Genomic DNA, 23952 nt, shown 5'->3' with positions numbered 1-23952 from the left:
CACAATGGAACTATTCTCTATCCTTTCGAGCATAGAGAATGGGCCCGTCAAATTGGTGAGAAATGGGAAACTGTTAATTTGGAATCTTGTGTTGTTCGGGAGCAACAGGGTTTCATTTGTGAAAGCAATGCCATTGTGGCCCAAGACATCTGTTTAGACACAGAGCAAAATATCTGTCATTTTGAAATGCACCTTGATGAGACTCCTGCAACAGTGCTGGTGTACATAGGAAATGGATGTGTGTGTGTAAGAACTGCTTGCAACTTAGTGTTTGTAGAAAATGTAACAGTGGATCTAAAAAATAATTTAAATTTTTGTGTTTGTAATTTTACCGCGATCATGGGCTGTGACTTTTCCTATACTGCTCCGGTTATGTCTTATCACCTTTTGCAATCCAATTTTGCACTGATTCATCAGTTAGTGCCTGCCCCCATCGGGATGAACCTCACTTTGATTAAACAATTGTTGCTTCACCAGGACTTAATTGGGATCTTAGGAAAGATCAAGAAAAATGGGCAGAAGACCCTGGTGACAGTTCATCACGATGTGAAAGAAATACATCGGGTTTTAGAAAGGGTAAAAGGGGATGCTGAACCCAGGTGGTGGGATACTCTTTTTGGGTGGTCACCTACTGCTACCGGCATCCTAAACAAATTGTGTCATCCCATCATTGTGCTTTTGATTTTGGTTTTAATCAGTTTTGTTTTGTCAGTCATTCTATACATCCTGAATTGGAGAATGGTAAAACGGCTGACACAATTGGCATCAACAATGGAAGCACATAATTTGATCACTACTCCATCTGCTAAAGATACCCCTAAAGTTATTGACACCAGACAAATTACACGAGCAGTAAAAGTCAGGCCTTTAACAGCAAACTGATTAGAATTGTTTGTTGCTTGTTATGATTGGTATGATTAGTTTTAGTAATGTTAAGCTTTTGATTGAAAATGGTTTTGGAAAATAATTGTTTTAATCATAAAAACATATTATAATGGATACTGATTTGTTTTAATTTTAATTGTTTTAATTTTAATTGTTTGAATGTTATTTCATTGATTAATTTTGATTGTTTGAAAGTTATTTTACCTAATATGATTGTGATTTGTTTGAAAAATTATTTTAATCAATTTTGTTGTGATTATTTTGCTTTATTATTTTTCTGTTTATTTTCCTTTTCCTTTTCCTTTTCCTTTTCCTTTTCCTTTTCCTTTTCCTTTTCCTTTTCCTTTTCCTTTTCCTTTTCCTTTTCCTTTCCCTTTTCCTTTTCCTTTTCCTTTTCCCTTTTCCTTCTTATCCCCGGTTTTTTGTTTTCCCTGTCCCTGTTCTTGGGATGTGCTACCAAGAGCAGGTCCTGAAGATGCTGCAACATCACAAGATAATGCTGATGGACTTTCTCAGCGACGCTCGTTGGTCACGGGGTGATGTGAGAGTCCATCTGAGCCTCTCGTGTGTTTCTGCCCAACGACCCTCGCCTGAGGCCTGCACTGCCCAGGGATGGGAGGAACGCCAAGTGACTGTTCCGCAAGTGATGCCTACCAGGACTGGTTTCTCATGACAACTAGTCACGGAGCACTTACTCAACAAAGCTCCCACAGATGGAAGAACAATGGACTGGTCAGTATGGGCTACCCTGTGTGTGTTCATAACAACAAAGATGGTTTGGTGTTCCTTGAAGCGTCCTGTTTCCACCTGTTCCTCAGCGTAACGATCTCCACATACAATAGTCCATAAATCTTCCCACCTTTTGCCCAGAAACCACTCGCTTTGGGAAAAGACTATATAAGTGACTTTCTCAGAGGAGACCCCCTGAGATCTCCGCAGACAACAACAGACATCTATTGGCTGGCTCCACGAGGATTTGTCTGCCCGTCTTGGTAGCTATAATCCCGACCCCCCTTTCTGTCTCTCTCTCTCTCTGTCCCACTATCGCATTTTGGTTGGCACTAAATAAAGTGCATTTCTGTAGAAGTAAACTGGTTTTGTCCCCTGCTGTGTCTTTTACGCTCTGAGATCCATAAAAGAACCAGTCACGACTCCCCCTCGGGTTGGGCGGACTGTGACAGCTCCGCATCAAGCCTCTGATCTCTAAAAACACAGCTGAGAACCAGAACCCAAATGGTGAGCAGGGAGCTTTCCTCCATCCTTCTCCTACCTGGGACACAGTGCTGCATCTGCCGCCCCTCCCCACCCACCCCCCCCGTCCCCCGCACCCTTCCCCATCACGTCTGCTGCCTCCACAGCTGCGTGGGCCCTGCCCTCCCTTTCACCACTGGGACTTAATGCAGGCAGAGTGTGTCTGCAGATGAAAAAAGGGACTGGAACTAAGTTATTTGCTCTCTTTTGTTGTTCATTTTCATAGCTGCTGTTATTTCTGTTTGTCCGATTAGATATATTTATAAACAGCTGTTATTCCTACCCCCTTATAACTGCCTGAGAGGACCTGATTCAAAAATTATAGTACTCGGGAGGGAGAGGGTTTAAATTCTCTATTTCAAAGAGAAGCTGCTGCTTTTATTGGCAGATACCTGTCCTTCAAATGAGGACAGATTTTGGCAACCCAGATGTGGGGCAGAGGGCATTGAGGGGAGGGTAAAGAAAGGAATAACAGCTCTTGAGCTACCTAAGGTTTTGTGTGTTAGGTGGCAGCATGTTGTCCAGCTTAAATCTGGCTTGGGCTCCATGTGATCACAGATATATCTCTTCCATTTGAAAGCCCTTATCTGAATATGGGTCCCTTCACCAAAATTGCTGTAGCTATTATCCGATTCATTTGGTGGGTTGATTATGTCAAGAATTCATGGTTTTTCAATTTTTTCTGAAAAGTAGCCATATGGATCCAGAGCTATCGAACTTTGTGTGTTTCTGGGGTTACTTCAGTAATGCTACTTACTGTGAGGAAGTGATGGCAGGGGAAATTTTCTCCCAACCCATCAACCAGTTTTTTAATTCACCTCACCAGTTTTCAAGGAGTTAAGATGTGTTTTAAATGCTAATGATATCATACAGTGGCTGGTGTTGCTGATAGGCCTGTTCTACTTAGCATTCAGAAAAAGGGAATATTGGCTTGGATAACAACTCTGATACCTACCCCAGGAAACAGAGGTGCTTCCCCAGAGCCTGACCCTGCCCCATGGACTAGAGATGCTGCACCAGAGCCTGATGCTGCCCCACAGCCCACTGCAGAAATGAACCACCCAAAGTGGGTGGGGGCTCTAGGGAAGGATATAGGCCAGATGTTGAAGGAGCACTTTTCCCCAGCTGGTGAGAAACCCTCCCCCTGCCCTAAAGAGGGAGAGTCTGATGCTGCTGTAGTGGAACCCGTAGATGTTACACCTGTACAGGTTCCAGCTGGATCACAGGGGCAGCCACAGCCAGCAGCAGTCGCCCCTGTGGAAACCAGAAAATCTAAGATTAAAACCAGGCACCTAGATAATAAGGATCAGCAAGAAGGGTCCTCACAACCAGCAAGGGAGCCAGAGGTTGAGATAGTTACCGAGTCCCTCTCATATGATAGTCTCTGTAACCTGCGTAAAGACATTGCATGGCCGGGCTGTGAGCCTTTTACAACTTGGTTACAACGGGTCTGGGACCTTACGGGAACAGGTGTACAACTGGATGGAACTGAGGCCAGGAATTTGGGACCCTTGACCCAGGATTCAGGTGTGGACCAGATATTCATAAGGGAGTAAGGCCTCCTTTCCTTCTGGCTTTTAATGAGTGCAAGAGAGAGGCTTGTCAATAAAGAGAGAATGCAGGAGCACCACCATAGAATGCACTGGAAGTCTCTTGAGGAAGGGATCCAGCAGCTGAGAGAAGTAGCAGTATTAGAGATACTCTTTGGGAGGGATGGACAGCATGACAATGACCTTGATAAGGTCAGGTGCACAGGGCAGATGCTGTGGAATCTCCCAAACCTGGGGCCATCTCAATATACCACTTCTATTGCAATGATTAATGCTGATAACCACCCAGAGACAGTGGGTTCTGTTGCCAACAAGCTCAGAAAATTTGAGAGCATGATGAATGGCCCAATGCAGGCTAATGTCTCTGCTGTGGTCAAGAGCCACCAAGAGGAGGTGAGGAAGGAGGTGAGGAAGATCACTGCGGCACCAGTGTGAGTCACAGGCCCCAAATTTAGAGCATAACTCCCCACAGCTAGGGAGAGAGGGTACACCCCACAAGTTGGCCTGTGGTTCTTCCTTCTAGACCATGGGGAAGATATGCAAAATGGGGATGGGAATCCCACTTCTGTCCTGGCAGCAGAGGTGTGTGAACTCAGGGAGGGAAACACTAACTGCAGGAGCGACACAAAAGTGAAGGTAGCCTCAACCTACCATGACCAAGGTGCAGGGTATTACAGAAGGGAGGATGATCTGTCGGATCCCCTGCAAGGAACCTCCACTATGTATGCCCAGGAAAGGAATAATAACCAGGGCTTGAGGGGCTCTGCCTTTAGCCAGGGACAGGCATAGGATAACAGAGTCTATTGGATGGTGTGGGTGCGATGGCCTGGCACATCAGAGTCACAGAAACATAAGTAATTAGTTGATACTGGTTCACAGTGCACCGCAATACCATAAGAACATGTGGGGGAAGAGCCTGTTTCCATTGTTGGGGTGACGGGGGGATCACAGGAATTCACTTTGCTGGAAGCTGAGATTAGCCTGACAGGGAAGGGGTGGCAGAAACATCCAATTGTAACTGGCCCAGGGGCACCGTGCATTCTAGGCATAGACCTCCTCAGGAATGGCTACTACAAAAACCCAAAGGGGTTCAGGTGGGCTTTTGAAATAGCTGCTGTAGCAACAGAGAGCATTAAGCAGTTGAACACCTTGCCTGGACTGTCAGAAAAGCCATCTGCAATGGGTCTCTGAAACGTAACCGACCAAGAAGTGCCAACTGCCACCTTGACACTCACCACCAACAGTACTGGACAAATCGAGATGCTGTGATCCCCATCCACAAGATGATCCGTGAGCTGGAGAGCCAAAGGGTGGTCAGCAAAACCCACTCACCCTTCAACAGTCCCATCTAGCTTGTGTACAAGTTTGATGGAGAATGAAGATTGAATGTGGACTACCGTGAGTTGAATGAAGTGACTCCAGTGCTAAGCGCTGCCGTTCCAGACATGATGCAAATCCAGTACGAGCTGGAGTCCAAGGCAGCAAGGTGGTATGCCACCATTGACATTGCCAATGCATTTTTCTCCATTCCTCTGGCAGCAGAGTGCAGGCCTCAGTTTGCTTTGACCTGGAACCAAGTGCCCCAAGGGTGCAAACACAGCCCCACCATCTGCCATGGACTGATCCAGGCTGCACTGGAGAAGGGTGAGGCTCCAGAACATCAGCAATGCATCAATTACATAATTGTGTGGGGTAACATGGCAATGGAGGTATTTGAGGACAGAAGATCATCCAGATTTTGCTGGGAGCCACCTTCACCATCAAGAAAAGCAAACTCAAAAAACCTGCCTGAGAGATCCAGGTCCTGGGAGTGAAGTGGCAGGATGGACGGCACCAGCTCCCCACTGAGGTCATCAATAAGATCACTGCAATGTCTCCACCAACAAGCAAGAAGGAAACACAAGCTTTCCTAGGTGCCATAGGCTTTTGGAGAATGCACATCCCTGAGTACAGCCAGATTGTGAACTCTCTCTACCTGGCCACCTGCAAGAAGGACGATTTCCACTGGGGCCCTGAACTACAGCAAACATCCGCCCAGATCAAACAGGAGATTGCTCATGCAGTGGCCCTTGGCCCAGTCAGGACAGGACCAGAGGTAAAGAATGTGCTCTACTCTGCAGCTGGGAACCATGGTCTGTCCTGGAGCCTTTGGCACAAGGTGCCTGGTGAGACCCGAGGCCGACCCCTGGGATTCTGAAGCAGAAGCTACAAAGGATTTGAAGCCAACTACACTCCCACAGAGAAGGAAATCTTGGCTGCCTATGAGGGAGTTCAAGCTGCCTCAGAGGTGATTGGCACAGAAGCACAGCTTCTCCTGGCACCCCGACTGCCAGTGCTGGGGTGGATGTTCAAAGGAAAGGTTCCCTCTACTCACCATGCCACCGACGCCACATGGAGCAAGTGGATTGCCCTCATCACGCAGCGCGCCCGTATTGGCAACCCGAATCGCCCTGGGATTTTGGAGATAATTACAAACTGGCCAGAAGGTAAAGATTTTGGTCTCGCTGATGAAGAGGAGCAGAAGCAAGTGACCCGGGCTGAAGAAGCTCCACCGTACAACCAGCTGCCAGCAGATGAAACACTCTACGCCCTTTTCACCGACGGTTCCTGCCGCATTGTGGGGATGAACCGGAAGTGGAAAGCTGCCGTATGGAGCCCCACACGACAGGTTGCACAAGCTACCGAAGGAGAAGGTGGATCGAGTCAACTTGCTGAACTCAAAGCTGTTCAGCTGGCCTTGGACATTGCTGAGAGAGAGAAATGGCCAAAGCTCTACAACATCCCCAGTCCCTGGGGCAAAGGCAGGTTCTGGGGCAGCATCCCTAGTCCCAGGGGCAGGTTCTGGGGCAGCATCCCTAGTCCCTGGGGCAGAGGCAGGTTCTGGGGCAGCATCCCTAGTCCCAGGGGCTGGCTCTGGGGCAGCATCCCTAGTCCCTGCGGCAGAGGCAGATTCTGGGGCAACATCCCCAGTCCCTGGGGCAAAGGCAGGTTCTGGGGCAGCATCCCTAGTCCCAGGGGCAGGTTCTGGGGCAGCATCCCTAGTCCCTGGGGCAGAGGCAGGTTCTGGGGCAGCATCCCTAGTCCCAGGGGCAGGCTCTGGGACAGCATCCCTAGTCTCTGGGGCAGAGGCAGGTTCTGGGGCAGCATCCCTAGTCCCTGGGGCAGAGGCAGGTTCTGGGGCAGCTTCCCTAGTCCCTGGGGCAGAGGCAGGTTCTGGGGCAGCATCCCTAGTCCCTGGGGCAGATATCAGAGTTGTCGTCCAAGCCAATATTCCCTTGTTTTTGAATTCTAAATAAAACAGGCTTATCAGCAACACCAGCCATTGTATAATAACAGTGGCAATTAAAACAGATCTGAAATCCTTGAGAACCGGTGGGGTAGCCTCAAAAAACTGGGTGATGGGTTGGGAGAAAATTTCCCTTGCACTCGTTATCTCACAGTAAGTACCATTACTGAAATAGCCCCAGAAACACGCAGTTAAAGTACTATAGCTCCGGATCCATGCAACCGCTTCCCAGAAAAAATTAAAAACCCATGAATTCCTGACATAATCAATCCACCAAACGAATCGGATAATAGCTACAGTAACTTTGGTGAGGGGGCCCAAATTCAAAAAAGGGCTTGCAAATGGGAGGGAGATGGCTGTGACCACATGGAACACAAACCAGATTAAACCAGACAACATATTGCCAGTTAAGAGAGCTGTTATTCCTGTCTTAACTCTCAACTCAGTGCCCTCTGTCCCACGTCTGGGCGCCAAAATCTGTCCTGGTTTGAAAGGACAGGTGTCTGCCAGTAAGGGCAGAAGTTTCCCTTTGGAATAGAGACTTTGGTTCCACTCCCCTCCCCCAAGTATTATAATTGTTTGAATCAAGGACTCTGAGGCAGAGATAAGGGGGGTGGGAATAACAGCTCTTTTACTAATATATCTAACTGTACAGGCAGAAAACAATAACAGTTAAAATTGCTAACAGAACGAAATAGATAACTCAGTGTCAGTTTCTTGAGATGCAAGCACGCTGTCTCTGTGCTTAGTCCACAGCCCGGATCTGCCGAAGGGCAGGCGGGAACGGAGGCAGGAGGGAGGGGGGTGGGGCGGCAGTGGCCACGCCGGTCTCAGGTGGGAACAGGCTGGAGCGGTGGCTCCTCGCTCACCGTGTGTGTCCGGGTGATCAGCTGTGTCTGGAGAGGCAGGAGGCTGGAACGGGGCAGATGCAGGGCAGGTGATCACAGAGGGTCTGGCTCTCCTGTGCTCGGCCACGCGGCTGAAGATCCCAGGCGTCCTCCTCCGAGCTCGCTGGAAACACGAGTGCCCTCCTGGAAGCCTCAGAGGCCCCTCCGGGAGCCGTTCCCACCCACCCCTTTTGTCTGGAGTCATCAGAGATCCTGGGTGTAGCCCGGCCAGCTCCATTGGCATGATAATGGGAAAAATTCTTTCAATTGACACAGTAACAGAAAAACACTCAACCCCCAACACCCTTGCATCTGGCCTTGAAATAAAGAATGCCTTGCTCCGTTATACTAAAATTATAGTTTACTTTCTTGACATTTTTGGTAACAAATGTCCTTATACAAGTGGTTCAGCTAGGAAAACTCCCCTCCAGGGAAGTACCTGGACATACTCATGTAAGCCTAAAGGTATTAATCCCTTCTGATGTGCCTTAATTGTCTCAACTGCGCTGACCTAAGAGGCACTTGTAATGTTTTTGAAGGTGTCTAAAGTTTCCCGGAAGTGCCCCGTGATCCACAGTATTACATCATCCAGTGTAAAACTCCCTGCCCTGGGGGAGGTACCTAGGCATTCCCACGTAGCCTCAGTGTATATTAACCCACTGGACTTAGTGTTTCATGGGTTTTCCCCCATTTCCAATGGGTCAAGACTGTGAGCACCACTTTGACCAATGAACATCGAAATCGCAACAATCAAGTCTTGTCACTGGATCCACAGGTAGTGATTATGTGTCTTTCTAATCTTATACGTTCTTTTCCCTTATATATTTTCTTAAGTGTTATTTTTATGTTTTTATATTGAATTTCTAACCAAAATGGCTACATTTTAAAATTTGCCAAGTACCTTATTCTACCTTAATGTTCTAAAGATTGCAAGCAAATGTTTGTTATGGAACCTCCTGACAATGTTGCTGTTTCTCCTGTGCACCGCCCAGAGTAAATCAACCTACACCTAAACCTGCCAAGCAGACTGGGGCATAACAGTGCCTTACAGGGATTAGCCTGCAGCACTTTTTAAACTATGATGCAGGCACCTTTTGGAAAATTTAGAGCTAGCATGAGGGGAGAGTGGGAGAAATCTCTGCAAAGGAAGAGCTTTACTCACTGGAAAATCAGCATCAAGAAAGCACAAACAGTTGATGATTATAAAATATTAACAGCATACTTCACATACTTTGTTTTTTTAAAACACAACAAAGAAGTTTTGTTTCTCTTGGTATAAATAATTATCAATATAAAAGTTCTAGGATTAAAAGACCCTAACCAACCCCACATCACACACTTCTTTGTTTATAAAGAAAATTTTTAAAGCCCCTCATTCAGGGTTCATAATGTTCTGAAATATCAGCCTGCTGATTTTGGTTGAATGAACAATTTCTTTAGCCTCTGATGGCAGGGAGAAGATAAAGGTACTAGGAGCTACCTTTGAACCACACCCATGGATCTGAAGGCAGCACAGTGCTTTTTTGACAGCATGCCACAGGACCCGAGGAATTTGAAAATTCTCCAATCAAAATCTAATTCCAAGTTGCTTCTCTCCAAGCCTTTTGATAAAAGCACTTACCAAGTAATTTCTTATGGGAGTGTTACTAAAATATTTTTAATTGTCAACAAAAGTTTAACAAAAGTATACTCTATTTCAGAGTTTAGCAAATAAGTTGCTTTTTCTGATTTATGCAATTATTTTTGCAAAACTGACTGTGCAGCATGTGATCACAGATGCCATGAACACTGCCTCACCAGTAAGCTGGAGGTGCACAAGAAGTGTGGGACAGCTGACCCCAACTGATCAAAAGGGATATTTCAGACCATATGGCTTGTGCTCAGCAATAAAACTAGGGGGAAGGTTGGTGGGGGTACTGCTGCTCAGGGACTGACTGGGCATAGGGCAGTTGGTGAGCCATTGTTTTCATCTGCATCACTTGTCTTTCTTGGTTTTTATTTTTCTCTTTCTGCTATTTTTTTCCTTTTCCTTATTATTAAACTGTCTTTATCTCAACCCTCAAGTTTTCTCCCTTTTACTCTTCTGATTTTCTCCCCCATCTCACTGGGGAGGAGTGAGTGGCTGCATTGGTCTTAGTTGCTGGCCTGGGTTAAATAAGTGTCAGTCATGGAGGTAAATGAAATTTATAGAAGTGAGCATCTCTATTCATAGACAGCAATAATATACATGGGAAATAATTCCACCAAGGAGAAAACAAAACTTTATACATCTATTTTCTAATTGCTCATATTCTGCTTTCTCACAGCTAGGCAATGGCTGAGATAAAAACTGAACCAACAAAGATAACAGTGAAAACCATAAACAGATTTTAAATCAAATATTAACAGAAGACGCTGTCTTTAAAGCAATTCTTAAGGAACATAACTTTTAATCTATACATTTCCATCCAGACAGGTTTCAGTTAAGGGGTCACAGGTCCTGCTAGCAAACCTGCTTCAGCACAGGCTTCTCTCTCCACAGGTCCTGCCAGAAGCCTGCTCCAGTGCGGGCTTCCCATGGGGTCACAGCCTCCTTTGGGCAATTGCACTTGTTCCAGGATGTGGTCCTCCATGGGTTGCAGATGGATTTCTGTTGCCCCATGAACCTCCATGGACTGCAGGGGGAGAGCCTGCCTCACCCTGGGCTGCAGGTGCCTGGAGCACCTCCTCCCCCTCCTTCTTCCCTGACCTTGCTGTCAGCAGTTATTTCTCTCACATAGTCTCACTCCTCACTCCTGGTTGGTGTTGCCCAGCTTCTTCCCCCCTTCTTAAATTTGTTGTCCCAGAGGTGCTACCACCATCACTGGTTGGCTCGGCTTTGGCCAACACCAGGTCTGTGTTGGAGCCGGCTGACATTGGCTCTGTCAGACATAAGGGAAGCTTCTGGTGTCTTCTCACAGAAGTCACTCCTGCAGCTCCCCCAACCTTGCCACATAAACCCCCTACAATCATAAAGTAGTTGTAGAATACAGGTCTCTTTCTTAAATTCAGTAGATTACAAAGTGTCTTAGGAACACAGTGCATGTGTTCTGACCCACAAACAGTAGGAATTCACCAATTAAGTCTTATATGGTCCATTATGCATTGAAAAATTTTTTAAAAGCCAGTTTTCTAACAGAGCAAAAAGGAAGATGCTCTGAAAAAAAAGCAAGACTTTTTATGATTGCTTAATAGTTATGGTAAATTTATTTTCTTGCTTTTCTGACAAAAAGCCACACTAGAAAGTTAATTTTATATTCTTTATTGTATGCCAAAGTTCATTAAAGATGGGGTTTTGCTTGTATACAAATTGCTCAAAATTTGTGTCTAGGTAGAGATTCATCAGCAATCTGACTTATTTCAAAGCATAGGCTTGTTAAACTAGGCCACAAAAACAATACTGTGTACAAGCAATAACTGAAGAAGAGCTGCAGGTTCAGGAGTTTCCAAATATTACACATCTTGTGATCTCATCAGGAAATTTAAAAAAAAAAAAAAATAAAAGCAGTCACAATATAAAATAGCAGCTCCATGTAGCTTTTTCAAGTTTTAATTTTATTCACAAAGTGTTAGTTCAGTTTGCCTCATTCTTTGAAGCTTCATCAAAGTTTTCAACAAGATCTAGAAAAAGAAAAATGTTGAAATTCAAGTCTGACCTACTTCAGCTTTGCCAATTTCCTCACCCCCCCCCAAAAAAAAAATGTTCCCAGTCATATAAAGTGGTTACATGGCAAAAAAAAAAAAAACAAACCAGCTTATAAAATACAAACCAAGCAACATTTTAAAGTTTCATGGTTCATTCTTCTTGTTCAAATAAGCAAGTTTGAAAATGTTAATTATAAAGCACAATTTTAAGAGCATTTAATTTCACCATATCCACAACAGAGCAGTGATACTGAGAAGGCAGTTTCTTAGCACTCTTCCTATTGACTATTAAATAATTATCTTAGCCATAGCTATTATTCCTACATGGGACAAAAATGCTAGCTCAAACCAATAATACATCTAAGTCTCATATGGTATTTGAAAACAATGCCCAGAGAAATTCTATAAAAGAATCACAGAATGACCTGAGTTGGAAGGGACCTTAAAGATCATCTCATTCCAACCCAGACATGGGCAGGGGCACCTTTTACTAGACCAAGTTACTCCAAACCCCTTCCAACCTGGCCTTGAACACTTCCAGGGATGGGGCAGCCACAGTTTCTCTGGGCAACCTGTGCCAGTGCCTCACCACCCTCACAGTAAAGAATTTCTTCCTAATCACATAATTACAGAATCGTTCAGGTTGAAAAAGACTTCCAAGATCGTTGGGTCCAATGTTTGACTGAACACCACCTTGTCAACTAGACCAGAGCACTAAGTGCCACGTTCAGTTGTTTCTGGAACAATTCCAGGGATTGGGACTCCACCACTTCCCTGGGCAGCCCGTTTCAATGCTTAACCACTCTTTCTGTGAAGAAATTCTTCCTGATGTTCAACATGAACCTCCCTTGGCACAGCTCGAGGCTGTATCCTCTCATCCTGTCATTTGTTACCTGGGAGAAGATACCAACCCCCACCTTGCTACAACCTCCTTTCAAGTAGTTGTGGAGAGTGATAAGGTCTCCCCTGAGCCTCCTTTTCACAAGGCTGAGCCCCCCCAGCTCACTCAGCCACTCCTCATAAGACTTGTGTTTCAGACCCTTCCTGTTATGGGTTATGTTTTGACTAGCTGCTCTCCCTACCCCCCACCAGGGAGCTGCCGGCCCCTCCCCCGGGCTGTTTTATCTAGGCGGGTGTTTTTCGGCTTTTGGGGGCTTTTCGCTGCTGCTGCTAGCTGCTCGCTGCTGCTCGCTGCTTTCGCTGCTGCTTCTGCTGCCCCCCCCCCCCCCCCCCCCCCCCCCCTCCGCTGCTTCTGCTGCTTTCCCCCCGGCTGCCTAAACGGCCCCTCTCCCTCTTCCCCCTCCTCATCCCTAAGATTTGCACCGGCTCCAGAGGAAACGGATCTGAACTTCGGAGACCACCTCTGGAAGTCTGCCAAAGAAGCTCTGCTGCCCTTCCCGGCAAAGATCTGCCGAGTTCATCTCATCTGGGTCTGTGCTAGGAAGTGTTTCTTTTCTATTTTGTTAATAAAAAGTTTTTTCCACTTTCCCCTGAAGAAAATTCTTTCCGAGCTTGGTGAAGGAAGGAATTGTAAGGGGGGGAGGGGGCCCTTTGGAGGTCTTTTTCCTAAAATTTGTCCTAAACTTGGACACTTTCCCAGCTCCATTGCCCTTCTCTGGACACTCTTCAGTACCTCAATGTCTTTCCCATATTCCCATATCCCCTTATCCTCTCATTCCATGCCCTTGTAAAAAGTCCCTTTCCAGCTCTCTTGCAGCCTCCCTTCAGGTACTGAAAGGAATGATTAGTCAATACTCTTACTGTTCTTGGCCCAATCTTATACTGCATATTTATGTTTCAGCAAAATTCACTTCCTTTTCTTCCACAGCATGCTTGTTCTTACCTGGAACTTCGTCATCATCATCACCACCAGTAGCGAGTGGTGCTTTTCCATCCATAGCTGCAAGAGTAAGAAGTTCAAAAGCATCAGTCAAGCTCATCATAAGCATCTTGATTACAAAGGTGCTTTACTTGTTTTTTTGAAAATATTATCAAAGTCTGAGCTAAATTGCAATTCTCTATTCAGTTCCTCTGCTGAATAAAAATCTACAACTAATTATATGTTACTAATAATGCTCAAACAGACCAGCTGAAAAATGAGAAGATGCATGCCAAACAAGTTTACTAGTCACCATCTTGGTTCTAGATATACAGAGTGCCTTTCAGAGTAATAATTTTTAGCTAAAAGCAGAGACTGATTTTACCATTTTCTCTTAAAAGCAGCTTGGTTTATTGATTACTCAGTAGTCCTTGAGGCTTACATATTTTACAACATTAGTAAGTTATAATAAAATCTTAGGATCTTATGATCCTAAGCCTTCAAGAAAACTAAGGTACAACTGTGAAGCTGCAAGTAGACACATGACTAGAGGCAATTAAAATATTGTTCCCTGGCAAAGCCAGAAGAATATGGAATAGGATACACAATTTTATACTTCAGTGGTTAAGGTAACCACATGTCCTGGTCCACATCTCTACTGACTCAGTAATTTCTTAACTATTCCCATTATATTTGCCAGCACTAGTGAGACTTAACCCTGTCTGTTGTAGAAGACCAATGAGCATCTGTGAAACTGAAGCAGTATAATGCTAAGAATAGATATCTCAAGTCCTGGGGTGCCCATGCTACTACTTTTACTGCTAATTAACTGTATTACCTTGTGAATATGAGACATCTTAGCCCATGACCTCCATTTAATCCTAATTAATCCTTCTCAGTTTTCAAGAAAAGCATGAGCCAAGAGATGGGTTTATACTAGACTTCTGAAATTGCTGTATCCCAATTTATAGAGAACGAAAATAGATGAATGCATAAACTTTGTTCTGAAAGGGCTTAAGGACAAGGTCACCACTGTGAGTGACCCATGGACGTTTATGGTGGAGCAGATATCCACCTGCAGCTTGTGGAGGACCGCACACCAAAGCAGGTAAATGTCAGAAGGAAGCTGTGACCCTGTGAAAAGCCTGTGCTGGAGAAGGCTCCTGGAAGGATCTGCAAAGAGAGGATCCCATGCTGGAGCAGGTTTGCTGGCAGGACCTGTGACCCCATGGGGGAACCATTCTGGAGAAGCTTGTTCCTGAAGGACGGTACCCCATGGAAGGGACTCACAATGGAGCAGGGGAAGAGTGAGGAGAAAGGAGTGATAGAAACACAGCATTAGGAACTGACCAAAACCTCCATTCCCCATTCCCTTATGCCACTCGGAGGTAGAAGGTAGAAGAGTTGGGAGTGAAGTTAAGCCTGGGAAGAAGGGAAGGGTGGGGGGAAGGGGTTTTAAGATTTGTTCTTATTTCTCATTATCTTACTCCAATTTGACTGGCAATACATTCAATTAATTTACCCAAGTTGAGCCTATTTTGCCCATGATGGCAATTGGTGAGTGATCTCCCCTGTCCTTCTCTCAACCCACCAGACTTTTATTATATCTTCTCCCCATCTTGCTGATGGATGGGATTGAGAGTACATCTTGGTGGGTACCTGGCAGCCAGCCAAAGTCAACCCACCACAGCAATCTGCAGGCAAGCTTAATATGGCAGCATTTAGCCAAGCTTTTAGCACAGTTGAAAAATGGGCAAGCATGGGAATGTTTTTAAAGGAAAATGGACATGTAGTAAACAAGCTAGAAAATGGATATGAACACTTTCATGAGCCCGAGCTAGGCCAGTAGCTTTGCCCTTGAAGTCACCTTCAAGGAGAGATAAGAACAGCTGCTGCTTAACAAGAAAACAAGGGATGAGACAAGAAGTGTTGTAACCCAATACCAGAGGTATAAGAAATGCTTTAACCCTTTCCTCCTGTCCCTATCCTATTGGCAGACAGCCAAATTCCCCTCCCTGACTCTTTCCTAGAAATGACCGTTATATGAGATCCTCCTCCTCTTTTGCCCTGGGACCATGTGGAGAGTTAGGGATATGCGAGCGGAAGAATTCGAGCTGTACGGTCAGTTAGGACCCCTTCCCCCCTCGCAGTGAGACCTTTGCTCCGTGCCTGGCCTCACCCAGCCGGACGTGAGCAGAAGGAAATGACACTAACAGCCCAAGTTATAAAAACCCCTGTGACCCTTCAATAAACGCCATTTTGCTGTACACTAAGTTGGTGTCTGGAGCATATGGACCGAGGGGACCTGGGGTTTGGGCCGCCGTGCCGGGCTTAATCCAGAACCAGGTCACCACAACAAGTGGTGCCAAAACCCGGGAGACCGCCTGGGGTTTGGGGATCGCCTGGACGAGGACCCGGCGGCTGCACAGCTGGTCTAGTGCAGTGTGGGGAGACGTCCCCGGAGCAGCAAGGGGCATGGAAGCTGTCACAAAGGTCGTGAGATCCACACGCAGTGGGGCATAGAGTGTAAACTTAAGGATTTTATTCTCGCAGTGCAGAGACTGACAAAAATAGGGGCTATAGAAAGCCCGGTAGAAATTCTCCATCCAGAGATATGGGATAAATGCACGAGGACTCTGGCCGAGGAAACCATGTCATGGGCTCAGGGAAAACCCTCAAATCATGGGGCAGGGTTCTCTAGGCTCTGCAAAAGGCTCGACAAGAGCAGGAGACCTGGAAAGGAGATTTATTAGCCGCGCCGCAGCTGGGGATCAGGGCAGCCACGCAAACCGCAGAGGAGTTTGAACCGATCGAGAGCGCGGACCCCGGAACCCCCTCCGCTACCCCTGGGACAGGACTCACCACCATCGGAGGGGGGGGAGCGCGCGCGCACATTTTGGCAGGGGCTAGCAGAGGAGGCGCGGAACGCTGTTATAATCTCAGAATCTGAAACAGTTGATAAAAAGCCACCCCCGCTATATGCGTTTGAAAATGGCGCCAGAGCGCGTGATGGGGGCTGGACCAGTGATGCAGGGGGCGGACATGCAGAAGGCTCACTAAATGGCGCAAGTTCGGGCGAGTAGGGAGAAGGGGTGGCCCCCGAGAAGGAGCTTAAGACCAGTCAAAGAGCTAATTTTAAATCAGGTCCTTATAGGGAAAGAACCTCTCCCAGCAGGAGGTGGGGGGAGCACAGAAGGAGGGAACAGACCGACCCCCGGAAGAAGGTGCGGGGGCGCAGCCCTACGAAAAGGCTCAGCAGCCCGGAAGTGTCCAGTCAGTCGGCTTTCAGCTCGGACTCTGACTCGAGCTGGGATGGGCGGCTGGGAAGGTGGTCAGAGGATGACTCTGACACCGATTCAGACTGTAACAAAAAGAGAGCAGTGGCATATAAAATCACTAGCAGCAACGCTCTTGTGTGGGTTAAAGGGATATCAGAGAAAGATCGAACCCCATTTACAGAGTAGAGGAAAATAAAAATAGCTTGCGCAGAGTTGACTCGGTCGGCCACTCTTGTGTTCCCAGTTCGAGTGGGGGGGGGCAGGCGGAAATGAAAGAACCTACTCGCCGGTAAACCCGAAGGACGTGCAGGCAATTGTCAAAGCGATTGCGGACAGGGGAATTAATTCAGCTATGGTTTCCACACTCATTGATAGCGTTTCTGGAGGCGATTACATGCTCCCCTTTGATATCAAACAGATTTGCAGGCTGATTTTTGATGGAGCGGGGATGATAGTTTTTAAACAAGAATGGGAGGACAACTGTGTAAAGCAGCTAGCCTTAGTAACAGAGGCAGACCATCCACTGCACAGCTCCATCATACAGAGGCTAATGGGCACAGACCCAACCATGATCACCCCACAAGCACAAGCAGAAGGCCGGCAGGCCCATGAGGTCATGACAACAACCTGTGCTGCCCGAGAAGCCATCCGTGCTGATTCTAAAGTAATAGCCAAACCATCGCCATGGTCCACTATAAAGCAAAATGAGAGTGAGAGCTTCACTCAGTTTGCGGACCGTCTTCAGGCAGCATTAGATTCCTCTGCATTACCTTCAGAGGTGAAGGGTCCTGTGCTGGCAGACTGCCTACGCCAGCAATGCAATTCAGCCACCCAAGGACATTTTAAGATCACTTCCATCTGGGTCCAATCTCACAACCATGATCAGACATGTTGCAAAGGAAGAACACCTAACTCCCATCCAAGCAGCAGTTCATACTGCAATGACCAGTGTGATGGCATGCTTCAGGTGTGGCCAGGCAGGCCACATAGCAGTAAACTGCTCCCAGTCAGGACGCCCACCAGCAGCTGCTCCGCCACGCCAGGGGAAGCTTAGGGGACCGTGCTGGGCATGCGGAAAGAAGGGGCATTTAGCTAAGGAATGCAGATCCAAGCCTCAGGGAAACGGGAAGGGGAGGGGGCAGCCGGGCCACACCCAGCCCCTCCCTCCTGGAATACGCACCTGCCCAGCTACAGCAACCCTCAATGGGGCACGGGGCTTCCACACCCATTACCCCCTCAAGATATGACCAACTTTGTCGCCCAACCAGTAGCTCAATCAAACCTATCTGCACCTCAGGAATACCCAGAACAGCTCCCTGGGGATGAGGCGTCTGGGTGGCTTTGGCCATGAAAGCAAAGGAAGCGAGACCCATGGGTGGCCTTTGCTGTGAAGGTGGGTAAGCACCCACTGATCGTGTGGGCAGTGTCGTCTCCACAACAGCTTCGACAACTCGGCCCTCTGCCTTCCCTTTTGGGTGGACACAGGATCAGAAGTCACCGTCATCCCAGCCATACACTGGCCTCTAACATGGAAGTTAGAAGAAGCCCCCATGGTGAGCGGAGTTGGAGGGATGACCTGAGCCCGCATAAGAACCCAACCAATAGCAATAACACTCTGCACCGAGAGAGGACCAGGAAGGACTATCATCTTTACGACATAGGTTATGTCGGACTGCCCACCCTTGTTGGGGAGAGATGCCCTAGCCATGCTGGACATTGGGGTGATAAATTTATTCTAAGGGCCACTGTCACATACCCGCCATTGCCCATCAAACTAACTTGGAAATCAGTCAATCTGGTTTGGGTCGCACAGTGGCCCTTGTCCAAGCCTCGAATGACTGCTCTCCTTGAGCTAGTTGGCCGTGAGCTACACAAGAATCATATAGAACCCTCCACGAGCCCATGGAACACCCCAATCTTCGTAACACCTAAACGGTCCGGCGAAGGCTTTCGTCTCCTGCATGACCTGCGAGAAGTGAACAAGAGAATCCAGCCGATGGGCCCAGTACAAACTTCACTGCCCATGAACTCCATGATACCGAGAGGGCAACCTTGCTCAGTGCTTGACATCAAAGACTGCTTCTTTTCTGTTCCCCTTCACGAAGATGACAAGGAGAGGTTCGCCTTTTCCATTGTCTTTCCAAACAGCGAGCGGCCCAACCTACGCTTTCATTGGAAAATGTTACCCCAAGGAATGATCAACTCCCCTACCATCTGCCAGATCACAGTAGACCGAGCGCTAGCACCAGTCGGGCAGAGTAATCCAGCTGCGACCATCATCCAGTACATGGACAATATTCTGGTCGCTGCACCATCAACAAGCCAAGTGGACCAGCTGGTGTCAACCATCTCCAAGACCTTAAAGACAAATGGCTTCGAAACATTGAGCGCAAAAATAAAAAAGGGGCCGTGCGTAACCTTCCTAGGAGTGGGAATCACAAGCTCCTACGTAACCCCTCCCCAGATAAAAATCCGCCGAGACATCAGGATGCTCCATGACGTGCAAAATCTAGTAGAGCCCTTGCAGTGGCTCTGCAACATCGTCCTGATTCCTCCCGAGGTCATGGACCCTCTAAACAACCTCTTGAGAGGAAAGAACCCATGGGAGCAGAAAACCCTGACACCAGAAGCGATAACCTGGCTCAACTTTATCGAAAACCAAATGTCAGGGAGCACACTCACCAGATGGGATTCAAGTACACCGATCGATCTGTATGTCCACTTTACAAAAAAGGGGGGAGTGGGATCCTTAGCCCAAGGACTCCCCCGACAAAGCCCAACCAATACAATGGGTGGTCGTGGGGAAACCGTCACGCGCTTTTTCCCCGGGAGTCCAGTGCCTCAGCAGCCTCATCATGAAAGGCAGGAAATGCTCCCTAGAACATCTGGGCATCGAACCTGCCACGATATACTTGCCCTTCTGCAAACAGCTCTGCACAGTCGACAACAGTATTCAAATACCTAGTCATGGCCCTTGCAGGCTTCGGAGGAGAGATTCGCTACGCGGCAAAACCCCCTTGGACTCAGCTGCTCGCAATCATCGACATCGACCTCTCACCAAAGGTAATCAACCGACCGCAGCCAGGACCGACCATTTTCACGGACGCATCGTCACTGACCTCTACCGCAGTGGCAGTATGGCAGTCAGGAGAACAATGGCAGTGTGTCAAGACAACTGACCCCACGCTTTCAGTCCAACAACTTGAAGCAGCTGCCGTAGTGCTAGCATGCAGACTGTTCCCAGAAGAACACCTTAACATTGTGACTGGCTCCATATTTGTGGCCAAGCTCTGCCTAGCCATGTCCGGACCAGGTGTGTCAGTGTCCGTGGTGGCAACGATGCTAGAAGAAGCACTCTATTCTTGGAAAGGCACCATACCTCTCATCCACGTCCACAGCCATACCTCGATCAAAGGATTCTACCAGATTGGCAATGACAAGGCTGATGCTGCCGCAAAAAGCGTATGGATGCTGAAAGAAGCCCGTCAGTTGCACGAATCCCTTCACATTGGAGCAAAAGCACTTGCAAAGAAGTGTGGAATTTCTGCCGCGGACGCAAAGCATGTCGTCACCACGTGCCCTCACTGTCAGAAATCACCACTGTGGTCAAGCGGCGTGAACCCCAGGGGCCTCAAAGCCTTAGAAATATGGCAGACAGACTTTACACAACCTCAGCTGTTAAGACCCAGAGCGTGGCTCACAGTTACCGTGGATACATACAGCGGCATGATTGTGGCGACACAGCACCTCAAGACCGATTCCAAAGTGACCATCCAACATTGGCTGACAGCCATGGCATGCCTTGGAGTTCCAAAACAAATCAAAAAAGACAACGGCACAAACTTCACCTCAAAGACAGTCCAAGCGTTCATCTCAAAATGGAACATCGCCTTGGTACATGGCATCCCATACAACAGCACAGGACAAGCCATCGTTGAAAGAGCAAATCAGACTCTGAAAACCAAACTGGAAGTACTAGCAAAGACAGAAGGTTTCGCCAATGCCATTCCCCCGAGTGACCAGGCGCGCATACTAGCAACTGCGCTGCTAGCGTTAAATCAGTTCCCTAGGAGGGATGGAACAAACAGTCCTGCCCAGAGACACTGGGCCACTCGAGCGCTAGAGACAGGCCCACGGGTTGTGATCAAAAATGAACTGGGAGAGTGGGAACAAGGTTGGAGACTAGTGCTCACAGGGCGGGGATATGGGGCCGTTAAAAGAGATGGGGCCATCAAATGGTGTTCACTCAAATCGATCAAACCAGACCTTCAGAGTGGAGCTAATGAGAATTGTGAGACTTTGTTTGCCTGATAAGTTCCTGCAAATTAAGTATATTCCCCACGGCTGTCTTGAACCAAAATTTGATATGGATGGGTACGTGATCTTGCCCCAAGGCCGGAAACAGCACACCTGCACAGGCTATATCATGACAATCCTGCAGCCGACCCATGATAGCTGGGCCACGGGCAAAGCGTGGACAGCGTTTGTTCACCTTTCTCGCCACATTTGGGCGAACATACAAATTATCAGATTCCCACCTCCAACATTCTAATCAGTTGGACCCAACCCAGATCTTACAATGAGTAGACCCAGGAAAGAGATCGCAGCTAACCATAGCTCTAGCCACAAAACACAGATGCTAAAATCTACCTCCTCCCCATCCGATCTCTTAGCCAAACCAACCCTCTCCAATCCATTCTTAAGCGTGTTAAATGCTACCTTTTTATCGTTAAACCAATCCAACCCGAACCTCACAGAATCATGCTGGTTATGCTATGACACACAACCCCCTTTTTACGAAGGTTTTGCCCTCGATCTCCCATTCATCTTTTCAAAGTCAAACAATCCACACCAATGCAGATGGGACACCCCCTGGAGAGGCATTACCCTAAGCCAGGTTACGGGGTAAGGCAAATGCTTTGGCAATGCAACCTTGGCAAAGCGGATGGGAAACGTCTGCCAGGAATTCATCAAACTTAAAGGGGGGAAGTTCCAGTGGGTGATCCCAGCTGCATCAGGGATGTGGGTCTGTCAATGATCTGGGGTAAGCCCATGTGTACCCCTTGACAAATTTGATCATTCTACCGACTTTTGTGTCCAAGTTTTAATTGTCCCCAGAGTCCTTTATCACCAGGAAGAAGAAGTGTACCGCTTGTTCGAGGAACCCGACTGGCTCCACAAGCGAGAAGTGATAACGGGCATCACCATCGCGATGCTCCTCGGTTTAAAAGCTACCGGCGCTGCCACAGGCGTCTCGGCCCTTGCAACACAACATCAAGGACTGGCCCAACTGCAGATGACTGTTGATGAGGACTTGCAGAGAATTGAGAAATCCATTTCTTCCCTAGAAAAATCTTTTTCCTCACTGTCAGAGGTCGTCCTCCAAAACAGGCAAGGACTAGACCTTCTGTTCATGCAGCAAGGAGGCCTGTGTGCCACCTTGAAAGAGCAATGCTGCTTTTATGCGGACCACACTGGAGTCGTTAGAGACTCCATGGCCGAACTGAGACACAGACTGAACCTGAGAAAAATGGACAGAGAAGCTCAACAGGGCTGGTTCGAGTCATGGTTCAACCGGTCCCCATGGCTCACCACCCTAATTTCTACCCTAATAGCCCCACTCACTATAATCTTACTAACACTAATCTTCGGGCCCTGCATGCTGAAAAAATTGTTGCTATTCGTTAAAAAGCGTTTAGAAACGGTTAACATTATGTTTGTCGAACGCCAGCAATTGCTTTAAGACATGCCAATTACTAAGACATTAACAATTCTATACTAACTTTACTAACCCATGAAATTTTATAATGTCTACATTTTATAATTTTATACGATTTTTACTAATCATGAGGGGTGGGGGGGAGAAGTGGAGAGTTAGGGATATGCGAGCGGAAGAATTCGAGCTGTACGGTCAGTTAGGACCCCTTCCCCCCTCGCAGTGAGACCTTTCCTCCGTGCCTGGCCGCACCTAGCCAGATGTGAGCAGAAGGAAATGACACTAACAGCCCAAGTTATAAAAACCCCGTTGACCCTTCAATAACCACAATTTTACTGTCCACCAAGTTGGTGTCTGGAGCATATGGACCGAGTGGCCCTGGGGTTTGGGCCGCCATGCCGGGCTTAACCCAGAACCAGGGCGCCGCAACAGGACCACCATGAAATAAACTTATGAACATTGAGAAAGACAAGGAGCCTCTTTTGAACCTTTTTTTATCCTATGCAGTGCCTAGCTCCTTTTTAGATATTATCACAGTAAATAACTAGGAAGGAGTTACAGCTTACTGCAGTTGGCACCCAACATGGGGCTTGAAATTAAGAGCCCACATGTAGCTATAATCCCCTATAATCCCACTTTGGGTATTTTTACGCTAGTTAGCTCGATCAACTACCCTTCACACTTGGCAGCTGTTTTTATACAGCCTCAGGCAGGGAGGATTGAGCTGGGAACTCTAGTCTAGTGCCAGAGTGATCCGGCTCAAGGATAAACACTTTCTACGAACCACACGACAGCTGAGGTCAGCAGGAGAGGTAAAAAAACCCTCGTGGGAGGCAGGGACCCCAAAATTTGCCCCTAGTGGCGGGAAGGAGGTTCCCCAAGTGGACCAGCGGAAACGCAACAGTGGGAACGGGAACTAGGACCCTGTGCCGCAGCAGCAGCTGTAGTGGTTCTGGCGGAGCGGCTCCTGCAGGTGCGCATGGGAACACCAAAAATAAACCCTGCTCGGAGCGGCGCAGCTCGCAGCTCCTAATTACAGCAAAGGCCAAGGAGAAAGTAATAACCCAGCGGCTGCAGGAAATGGGGGAGGAGAAGGTTCAGCTAACAGAAGGTGGGGAACACACTCTGTCGCTGCAGTACGGGTGAATGCACAATCTCCCATGCTGCTATATAAAGAGACACCTGGCCCTAAAGCTCAAAACTTAGAAGAAGACTACATACCATCAGCTGCACCTGTAGTCTATGTTGGCAGGAGAAACGGCAAGAGAGGTTACCAACCTCTATCATACCAGGATAAAAAAGAAATTTGCAAAGTACAAAGAGAATTTGGTAGAAGCAGTGAAATTTTTAAAGGCATGATGAAAGCAACTTTTACTTCAAATGAGATGATACCTCATGATTTACAGGATCTTTTCAAGTGTTTGCTAACTCCCTCAGAATGTAATTTATGCTTTAATATTTGGAAACGTTCTTTAATGGTTCTTTTAAGAGAGCTTCACCAAAGCCCTGACAATTCCAAAGATTCTGAAGATAATGATATTACACTTGATCATTTATGTGGTGAAGGGACTTGGCATTGCCCTGAAAAACAAACTCGAGTTCTATCTAAATTTGTTT

At 47.4% G+C, this 23952-nt stretch overlaps 1 protein-coding gene across 1 annotated transcript in view; it reads right to left on the bottom strand.

The window, feature by feature from the left end:
- Positions 1 to 11123: 11123 nt before the first annotated feature.
- Positions 11124 to 23952, bottom strand: part of LOC306814082 (transcription factor BTF3-like) — a 43698-nt gene continuing 30869 nt past the window's right edge. The window contains exons 5-6 of the mRNA XM_079329797.1: positions 13366 to 13422; positions 11124 to 11498 (exon numbers count right to left, since the gene is read on the bottom strand). Coding sequence (XP_079185923.1) covers positions 11452 to 11498; positions 13366 to 13422 — 104 coding nt within the window. The 3' untranslated portion in view covers positions 11124 to 11451. The remainder of the gene's footprint in view (positions 11499 to 13365; positions 13423 to 23952) is intronic.

Source organism: Erithacus rubecula (genome assembly GCF_903797595.1).
Source record: "Erithacus rubecula genome assembly, contig: SUPER_W_unloc_1, whole genome shotgun sequence".
NCBI lineage: Eukaryota > Metazoa > Chordata > Aves > Passeriformes > Muscicapidae > Erithacus > Erithacus rubecula.
This window is presented reverse-complemented; position numbering and strand designations above follow the sequence as displayed.